Raw genomic sequence first — 10,178 nt, 5'->3', positions numbered from 1 at the left:
CGCCTTCGAGCAGCAAACCCACACCTCGGGGCCGGGGACGCTGGTCCCGCGGCGCTGCCCTCCGCCCAGCCCGTGACAGCCGGGGCAGGAGCTTTCCTCGGGGGCTGCAGGAAGGAGAGGCGGATAATCAGAAAAAGCGGCTGCTGCCAGAAGAGGAAAAATAAGGCTCTTCGAATGCCCCTCGCCTCTCGGAAGCGTGGGCAACGGGGCGGTGATTTCTGGCGGAGCCAAATAACCTTTTGCTTTCCTTTATCTGAACTACTGGGAGGGATTCGGAGCCGGCAGCTCCTGCTGGCCCCTGCTTCTCTCCGTGTCCAACGAGGGCTGGGAGCAGACTGGTCGGGGCCAGTGCCAAAGGGGAGTAAGTTGCTTTTGGGTGATGGATGGTACCGCTGAGATGCGTCGCCCTGGATTTTATAGCTCGCTGTCACGCCACGGCAGGGCTGAGCGCTCGGGCTGTCTCCCAGACTTCGGTATCTCATCAGGAAATTCAATACCGACAGGCTGCGTGCAGGCTCTGCTCTCATCTTCCTCTCGGGTTTTTCCCCCCAAGGTAGAGCGGTGGATGAGCCAGACCGGCCAGCGAGAGCGAGAGCTGGGCAGGCTGCCACGCAGCCAGAACCTGGCTGGTTTTTCTGTGGTTTGTGGATCGACCCTGGGTCTGGATTTTGTATCTGTGTTACATTCTGCGTCCGGCAGGACAGTAGCCGCAGTGAGACCACCCAGTTGAGGTCCAAAGGGGCTATGGATTTTGGGGCTCCTGTGGGAACCGAGCACCACCCGGGCGAGAGGCGCAGGAGGCAGCATTTCCTTCTCGTTCACGGGGCAACAGAGGCGAAACCACGTTCGTTTGTCGCACTAGAAGCCAAAGGCGGGTTCACACCAGAGAACAGTTACGAGTAAACATTTGGGCTGTTCCAGCAGCGGGGATTTTGGGAAGACCCTCCTTAGGATGGAGGTGATCCAAAGGAGCTGCTGTTTAACGCACGGGGTGAGGTGTCCCACATACAGCTCCAAACGAACAGGCCGGGGCACGTTTCAGGAAGGTGATACCATCAACCTCTGTCGGTTGTTTTCTTTTATCGCGCCAAGCCCAACAAACATCCCGGTAACACCAAACGTGTCGGTAACAGTAACAGCGGTCAGCGAGGTTTGGCTTGGTCGGAGCGTTTCCTGCAGCCTGGCGAGCAGAAACGTTATTTTCTCCCTTGCTCCCCGTCGGAGTTAATCGGTAACTCGGGGCAGCGCAGAGAACCCGGCCCCAGGTCACGCCGGGAGGACGCAGCGCGGCGCAGCCCGGGCTCTTCGGCACGGGGACATCCATCTTCTGCTTCCCCCTGCAGTCATTTATTTCTGAAGGTTATCACCAAAATTGGGGTTTGGTTATGGCTTGTTGATAGTTTCTGGAGAGCTGCATGGAGAGGTTTCTGGTCGAGTTTTGAGGCTAGGGAACTATTATTTGCTATTTATGGAAATATCATTTTCTTTATACATAGTTTTCAAACAGCTAGTGTGAGTGTTGGGGGGGAACTACTCCATCAGCACCGACAGAGGAAGCACCTCTGCCTGTCCCGGGCTCAGGAAATGAGCTTTGCCTCTGATTTTGAGGAGATTTAACCCCGCACATTTCCAGATAAAAGCTCAACAGCCTCTAGAAAAACGGACTTCTTTCCTGATATGCTGGCTTTGCCAAACACCCTGCTCCAGGGGAACGTTTGGAAAGGACCCTAGGGTGGTGCCTGGGCTGCTCTGCAGGGTCCAGGGCTCCCCACCTGCCTGGCTCCTGCGCCACCGTCTCCCAGTCCTCATGTCCCTGGCCATCATTGCCCGGTCCTTCGTCTCCCTGCCCATCATCTGCTTGTTCATTGTCTCCCTGCCCATCAGCTGGTCCACCACCTCCCTGCCCATCATCTTCTCTCCTTTCTCTCTCTGCCCACCACCTCCAGCCCCATCGCCCCCCAGTCCCCCCTCTCCCGCCCATCCCGCCTCCCGGCAGCTCGCCCTCGCCGGGAAGGCAGAGCCAGGTCCCGGGGGACCCGCGGCCGGCGCTGCCCGGTGTGGCCGTCCCCGTCCCGTGTCCCCCCCATCGCCCGTGCTGCCGTTACCGCTGCCCGGGGGCGGGGCGGGGCGCTGGGGGCGGGGCGGGGCGCTGGGGGCCGCCCCCGGGCACGGCCCCCCCGGAGCGGCGGCGGCGGCGGCGGCGGCGGCGGGAGGATGCCGTACCTGCTCATCAGCACCCAGATCCGCTTGGTGAGTCCCCCCCGCCGCCCCCCGGCCCCGGGCCGGGCAGCGGGACCCGCCGGGGGGCGCAGCCGCCGCCGAGGACGGGCAGGGACCGGGGTGGGGGGGGGGGGGGCGGCGGGAGCCGCTCGGTCCCCGCTTGCCGCGGGCACCGCTGCCTCCGGCTGCCCTTGACCCGGTGGGGGGGCTCTGGGGGGTGATGGCCCGCAGGTTCGGGGGACCCCCGGCACGGCCCCGTCGAGCAGAACTGCCTTCGCACCTCCCGGGCAGCGGGTGTCGGGGCAGAGGGGAGCCCGCGGGGGCCGTACCCCGGCTCTTGCCCCCCTAAACCCCCCCCCCCCCCCCAAGCCTGAGCAGCACGGGACTGCACGGGGGGACTTGCTGCAGGGTCCCACGAGCGTCAAAGACACGAAGCCGTGGCCACGTGTCCTCACCGGAGGTTTTCCCTCGCCCCCAAACAACGGTTCAGGGTGGGAGATGGAGCCGGAGCCGACGGGGAAGGGCCTGGCTGGCAGCGGGGCGGTTGTGCCGCAGTCCCGGCGGCGCAGGGGTCCCTGGCCCGGAGCTGGGCTGAGGGCGCAGCCCGTTATCGTCGTATAAAGACATAACGGAAGCGTCACTCCCCACGCCGGCAGCCCACGGAGCAGCCGCTGCCGCCCCGCCGGCACCCGCGCGTCCTGCCGGAGCAGATAGCTGCCCCCTCTTCTGGGGCTCCCTCCTTTTCCCGGCCCGAAGGGGAACCGAACGTCGGAAAGCCAAAACAGGACGATGCGGTTTTGCGATCGGAAGGGGGTAACGGTGAAAACGGCGGCGCGACAAGCCGGCAGGAGCGTGGTGAAAGCTGCCGTGGCTGCAGATGTCCCGCTGCACACGCGCCTCGAAACAAGCCGGCAGCGGGCTGGGAGGGCGGCCGTGTGGGGATGCTGCAGCCCCCGAGCAGCCGTTGGCAGCGACGTTGGGTGTCGCACGAGTTGATGAAGAGGTTATGGACCGAGAGGGAGGGAGCGCCCCGCCGTCGGTTCGTAGCCCTTCGAGGCGAGGCGTGCAGCGGGGCGGACGGGTTGTCGCAGCTCAGCACGTTTGCCCTCCGGAGCCTTTGGAAACCGCTCTGCAGCAGGGCAAAGCAAACATTCCCAACCCGGGCGCTGGCCCCGAGCCGTGGCTGGGAACAGCCCGTCCTGGCCTACCAGAGGGTGTTGACTCTGCTGCTCTTTCCCGGCAGCGGCCGGGGCAGGGACAGTCCCTCCTTCCCACGGCACGTCTCCCGTGGGGCTCCCGGTGCTGGGCTGCGGGCAGGGGGGCTGCACGGGGAGCGGCGAGCAGAGAAAGCTCTTCCTCCGCTTCGGTTCCCGTCTTTTCCAGCGCCCCGGGCAGCTGCAGAGCTCGCCGAAACGTTGGGTTAGCGGCGCTGGGCAGGTGCTGCTGGCTGGGATCTGCTTGAGGCTCAGGATTTACACACGGTTTGTAGATGGGAGCTGTCAGGGAGGGAGTTCCCCCTCTCTGCTGCCTTCAGTCCTCACCCAGCCGCTTTCCCCAGACCAGCTATCTCAGCTCTCCCAGCCACGGGGAAATTCTCAGCTTTCCCGGCAGCGTCATGGCTAAAGTCCCCGTGGGTCAGAGTGCACGGCCGCCCCGGCACCCAGGGGTTCACACCACGGTGTAACGTGGAGTGTTGCAGCCCGCAAACCTCCACACAAACCCACGTTTGGGGCTTAGGGACCCTGGTCCCGTCCTGGGGATTTGCTTTCTCCATGGGGTGGTAGAGAAGAGAGGGGTCTAAAAGGGTCTGGGTGGTACTTAAAACATTTCTGAAGTTATTTAGGGTTGAGCAGCCCCTTGGTTATTACAAAGCGCTGATAACAGTGCGATGGAGGTTTGCCAGCGGACGGGGCCATCCCTTGGAAGAACAGTTTTCACCTGCAAACTGCTCAGAAGTAGCGCGGAGGAGACTTAAAAGGAAACGTCTGCTCCAGCTGTTCAAGTCAGACCCCGCTGATTCCAGGGACAGCCTGGAAGGGGCAGGGGTGGGTTCGGAGCACAGAGGGTCTTAGCACCCCCGCCGGCACTGGGCGAGGGGGCGGGTTGTGGCCCCACAGTGGAGCTGTGCGCGACGTCCCTCCCGCGTTGCAGCGCGGCCGGGTGCTGCCCTGCCCGGGGGGTTGGGAGCGGGTGATCGCTGCCGAGGGCACATCGGTGCTGCCGTCACCTGCCGTGCCCTTGGACTGAGCTCTGGAAAAGCGCCAGCCCAGGAATGTCTCGCGAAATGACACTTTTGGAGCACTGCACAGAAACGTCCCCGTTCGCCCCCCCAGGACGTGTGGGAAGTCCAGCTGATGGCTCTGGTGGGGAGGTGACTCACGGCTCTGGCTGCCTCCCCCCAGCTCCTCCGATCTCCTGTCACTCCCAAGGGAGCGTGGCAGTCCCTTGTCATCCCGTGGGTGCTCATCCGCCCCAGTCACTCTGTGGCACCTTCTCACCCTTCCCAGCCAGGGGAGCCATTCCCAAAGCTGTCCTCTACCAGGACAGGCCAACGGTCCCTACCTGGCCCAGGGATGCTCGTTTCATGGTAAAACACACAGATTTGCTGGTTTTGCAGGACGAGGCTGTGAGTAGCACCTCGTTGCTGCCCGACAGACTTCCCAGCGGTGGGTCTCGAAGGACCAGAGCCACCGTGAGCTCAGCCAGCAGGTGGCCCTGCGGGAGCGAAGCCACCAAGGTCCTCTCCCTGGGGCGGGCAGGTGGCTCCCAGCAATTCCCTTCCCAGTAAAGCTCTTACTGGAGCTGTGCTGGGGAGCGGGGAGGGGGGTTGGCCGTGCTGCCGCACATCACTCACCCGCTGTGCTGCCTTTCCCTGCAGGAGGTCGGCCCCACCATGGTGGGAGATGAGCATTCGGATCCCAGCCTGATGAGCTTCCTGGGGGCCACGAAGAGGAACATGCTGGGGAACCACTTGTAAGTCCTCCGCTGTGACACTTCAGGCTCTCCCCTCTCCTCCCGCTCCCGAGGAAATCTGGAACGTTTTCATGGCGTTATTCGCCATGGCACCTCCCAGCTGCACGTTTGGTCCCGGGACTAGTTTGCCGCTGACAGGGCACGTACGTGTCCTTGCCCCTGCCTGTTAACGCTCACGCAAGGAAAACAGCCCGACCCTTCGTTCGGCTTTTTTTCCTCGCTCTGAGCCCATTTTCACACCTGACCCACCTCCCCCCCATACGCTGGGGATGCTCCTGGCCGTTCCCTGACACACGCCCTGGCTGAAACGAACAGGCACGGTGAGCGTTTGAATCTTTCCACGTAACTTCATCTGCCTTCATCCCGCCCTTGATTTGAAAGACAAACCTCCTCCCTCTCGTCATTGTTTCCAGCCCCGAGGTGCTCAGAACCCAATGGTGCCCGTCCCAGCCTGGCTCAGGCTGTGCCCCGCCACCCGCCAGGCTCTGCCCCGGCCCGTCAGGCTCTGGCGCAGCTTGAGGGTCCTCCCTGTTACCGAGCATCCGAGCCAGCCCCTTTCGGCAGCTCCTGAAGCTTCTCCTTGGGCTGCTGGGCCCCAAGGCTGGAGCCGCTTCCCACCGTGTCCCCCGCCGACTCCAGCCCATCAGCCGGTGCGTTCCCGAGCCGCACGCCGTGTCCCCGTCTCTCTGCCCACGCCGAGTTTGACACCAGCCTTCATCACAGCGCAGTGTGGGGATGTTACCAGCATGTTCTTTACATCTTGGCCCGCTTTTATTTTTTTCTTTTTTCCCCACCTGATACCTCCCTTCTTGGTTTTCTCCAGGAAAAAACACAACAAAACAAAACAAAAACCACAAAGCAAACCAAAACCCCAAGTGCAAATTGAAAGAACAGAGGGGAGCGGTCAGGTTTCTGCTCAAGCTTGTCCACTCGCACGGTGGTGCAGAGGAGGAGGAGGAGGAGGAGGAGGAGGAGGAGGAGGAGGAGGACCAGGCATTAAACAGGGGGGGCCTCCCGGTCCCAGTATGTTCTCAAAGTTCCATCAGCAGAGCTGGGAAATCCACCGACTCGGTACCAGCTCAGCAAACATTGAGGTCTGGGTCCTCAGCTCCTGCAGCATCAAAAACCCGAGTGGGGGGGATTTTAAAGAAGGAGGAGATAAAAGAAAGAACAAACCGAAGGCCCCCGTTAAGAGAAACCCTTCCATGTGCAGCCTGAGGCCCCTGCCAGCCCCCCGCCCCCGCAGGAGGCTGCTCTCGGACCCTCCTGCCGCTCCTCTCCCCGCCGAACAGCTCGGGGTGGGTTTGCCGGGCTGAGCCGTCTCGGCGCTGCTATTCCCAGCCCGTGGGAGGGCAGGAGGTTGGCAGCGGCGGCAGCTTCACGCTGCTGCCTGCCGAGCCGAGCCGAGCCGGGAGTTCTGCAATGAGAGAAGGGAGACCCGGGGGGAGGAGAAGAGGCTTCATGAAGGGGGAAGCGCTGCTGGCTCCTGAGAGACAGGGCCAAGATCCCTGGGATTTGGGCGGGAGAGAAAGGCCAAGGAGGATCAAACGGTGTCTGCCCCGGCCGCCCGGGCGGCGATGCAGCATTGCCCTGTGGAGCCAGAGTGCCCCACTCTGCTCGTTTGGGAGAAGGGATCTGAGCTTCCTACGGGATCTCCCTGGTGGGGTCACCTCCTTTCTTCCCTCCCCATGTCCGGGAGCGTTTTGAGCTCCCTCCTGCCGCACCCGCTGCTTGGGACGGCTTGTGTTATACCCAGGGCAACCCCGCTGCGTCCCCGCGGCACGTCTTCCCCGTCGGCGCTTGAGCAACAGGGGTGCAGAAAACAACCTGGCTGGGATGTGGCTGCCGCCACCCCAAGAGGCAGGGCGGCATGCCAGCGGGGTGAGCCCCGGGCCCCTCCCTGCCAAAACTCCAACCAGGGCTGAGAGCTCCCGCGCTTGCACCGCGGCCAAGCAGGATTTTCCATCCCCCCGGCTGCAAGGCTCTGGCAGCAGCGAGCCCGGCTGCGGGACGCTGCAGATCTTGCCCTTCCTGCAGCACTGTGAGCCCCCAAACCTTCAACGTCACCTTGGGGGGAGCCTGAAAGACGAGGTCTAAGCAGTCTGGACCTGCTGGGACACCAATACAGAGCTGAAGCGCTTAATTGCCTCTAACGAGGGCGAGCGCCCGTCCTGAGGCAGCTCTGCGCTCGCTCCCGCAAACGGCGCCTCCCTCGGGTCCCTCGGCTGCCGGGCACAGGCGCCACGGAGCCCCCGCCCCTGGGCTGCTGCAGAAAAGGGGGCTCTGCTGGGCCCGCCCGGCTGGACGTGCACGCGGCGGGGGCTGCTGGGCACCGTCCCCGGCGTCGCCTGTAACTCCGGAGGCCACGAGCACCGTTCGCTCTGGAATGAAAGGCCATGCCTCTGCCAGGTGTCGGGAGCGGAGGTCTGAGGTCTGAGGCACCCGCTGATCCCTTCGTCCAGCTGCTCCCCAGGGCCCGGCCAAACCCTCCAGGGAGCCAGCGCGGCCGGGCCGGCATCGCAGCCCCGTCCCCCTGCCCCGTCCGGGCGCTGCGGCGTCGGCACGGCGGGAGGCAGGGCCGCCGGGGTCAGGGACCGCGCGAGGTGCGAGGGCAGGAGTCCTTGCCCACCCCGGGTGACTTTTCTGTTCCCTGCTGGCATTGAGCCGGGAGGAAGGGCTTTGCAAATGTCCCCGGCTGCTCCATCCCGATTCAGACCGGCTGCACGCGGGGACGGCGGCGCATTTGATAGGCGCTGCCTGCCGTCCTGCCTCAAAGCCCCGGGCAACTCAGCTTTCCTTCTGCTTTCGGCTCAGCCACTCGGTTTTGTAGGTCCCTACAAATAACAATCCATCCCTGCCTCAGCCCCTTCCTCCGCATAATGGGAACTCCAGCATGTGACCCTGAAGGGTATGTGGCAAGCCTCTTCGAGAGAGCGTTACGTCCAAAGACACTTATAATAATACGTATTATCTTTACAGCACATCTATAATTACAGCAAAGTACAGTCTGTCTTGAGAAACTGAAAGAAACCTTTCACGTCTTGGTGTTATTTCACGCTTTAGAGGCACTCACCACTCCACTGTTTTGCAATCTCGGCAAGAGCAACTTTGGAAATGCTTTTGGGCCTTATTTTATTGTTATTGGTATGAAAATCAGGAGAGTCTTTGTTAAGGTGCCCAAACAAGCTCACCAGCGATCCTGTAGCCCATCATTATCAGCTTATCTGGCACAGTGAGTCATGCAAGAGCTGAACTATTATGGAGCTCATCCCATCTGCTTGAATAAATCCTGCAGCCGAAGAGGCTGCGTAAAAGGAACGGAACGGCTGCCAAAGCCAGCTCCGAAGCACTTGCCATTTCAGCTCCGCCACGTCCCCACCCCCTTCAGCCCACCTCGTGTCTGCGCTGGGGCGCTCCTCCGCCCCGCGGTCGCCGGCTCCGGCGCTCCGGCGGGTGTAGCCTCGCAGCCCTCGTGCGGAGCAGCGGGCGCAGGAGCAGGCGGAGGGGAGAGCTCCCGCTCCGAACCAGCAGAAACCGCCAAGGAACGAAGGCTGGACCTCGAGCCCAAGGGCCAGCTCCCAGGCACCCGCAGCACGCAGCCGGGGCGGAGCAGAGCCCGGGCACCACCGCGCGCGGCAGCTCTGGCCAGGACCGGTGACCTCGGGTTTTTCAACGCGTGGCTAAAGGCACCATTTCTTCCCCATCCCCACATTTCAAGCACAGGCTCTCAAAACCCCCCCAGCTTACAGGCAGGCTCTGACATAGGCAAAACGTTGGCTTTTCATCCTTAGAAACACCTGAATTGCTTGCCCGCTCCACGGAGCTTCTCCTTGTCCCATCCGTTCCCTGCCCCGAAGACTCGTGGGCCCTCTCCGCTGCAGCGCCAGCCCAGGTAACGGAGCAGCACGTGGCTCTGGACAGCCGGGCCCCAACCACGTTGCAACTGAACGTGACCCTTCCCCTTCGTCAGGCTTTCTCCTTGGTTTGGCAGCTGTGGGTTCTGGCCTTCCCCGCTGACCGAGACGCTGCAGCACGCCGACGGGTGCCAGACGTGGTCACTGCGGTGTCTCATATTGGTCTAGCAGTGAGGCAGCGTCACTTCCACACGGAAATTCCTGTTCTCTTCCTTCTCCACCTCATTTTACTTCTCCTCTTTCCTGCTTGCAGCTGGGAGTACTACGTGAACGACGCACCGCGGGTAGTCTTGAACAAGCTGGAGAGCCGCGGTTACCGGGTGGTGAGCATGACAGGCGTGGGCCAGACCTTGGTGTGGTGCCTCCATAAGGAATAGCGAGGCACTGCCGTGTTCCTGCTGGACGAGATCCTGCTGGGGACATCTCACATGGGACTGACAGCAAACCTTCCCCCTGAATTCCTTTCTGTCCCAGGCTCCAGGCGCTCGGGCATGGGGGGGAGTGGTGTAGAGGCAAAACTTGACCCAGGGGGAACTTGCCATGCTGCCACCTCACAGGAGCCGGGGGGGAAGGTACGCCGGGTCCCGAGGACACGGCGCACAGGGAACAGATGGCTCCATCTCTGCGCTCCTCCGAGCGGCAGCCTGGCAAGTGCCACCCTTGTGCGCTTGAATCATCCCCCGTTCCGGGGCATCGGAGGACACCCAAGCAACAGCCTCGTCTGCCTGTTCCTCAGGGCCGCCCCAGCGAGGCACGTGCCGAGCCGGGAGCTCAGGGCCTGCCTTCTCCCGGGCCAGGGGGGCAGCCAGGCACGGCCGGCATCGGTCTCCTCCCCGAAAGGGAAGGGGGAACAGGCAACCCTGCACGGTGCCCTTTGAGACTCCCTTCCCTCGGCAGCAAGGCCGGTTTCTCTCCCAACTGGGAGTGGGGTCAGCAGCAGCATCAGACCTTCAGCCCCAAGAGCGCCCTTCAAGCCTAACACATTGTCCTGAAACAGCCCGAGAGCAGCCCAGGCGGGTCCTGTGACCGTCTGGGGTACGGGCTCTCCCCTCTTAACCGCAGCAGTGGCGG

At 62.9% G+C, this 10,178-nt stretch overlaps 1 protein-coding gene across 1 annotated transcript; it reads left to right on the top strand.

Annotated features, from left to right (window-relative positions):
• Positions 1–2,214: 2,214 nt before the first annotated feature.
• GCHFR (GTP cyclohydrolase I feedback regulator) lies at positions 2,215–9,980 on the top strand. The gene is made up of 3 exons (XM_086472313.1): positions 2,215–2,250; positions 5,099–5,193; positions 9,361–9,980. Exons 1-3 carry the CDS (start codon positions 2,215–2,217, stop codon positions 9,482–9,484), a joined length of 255 nt encoding a protein of 84 aa, XP_086328439.1. The 3' UTR covers positions 9,485–9,980.
• The last annotated feature ends 198 nt before the right edge of the window (positions 9,981–10,178 follow it).

The sequence above is a fragment of the Leptosomus discolor genome, chromosome 12 (genome assembly GCF_034619465.1).
Source record: "Leptosomus discolor isolate bLepDis1 chromosome 12, bLepDis1.hap2, whole genome shotgun sequence".
In the NCBI taxonomy this organism is placed as follows: domain Eukaryota; kingdom Metazoa; phylum Chordata; class Aves; order Leptosomiformes; family Leptosomidae; genus Leptosomus; species Leptosomus discolor.
The sequence above is the reverse complement of the archived record's forward strand: the minus strand, read 5'-3'. Positions and strand labels throughout refer to the sequence as shown.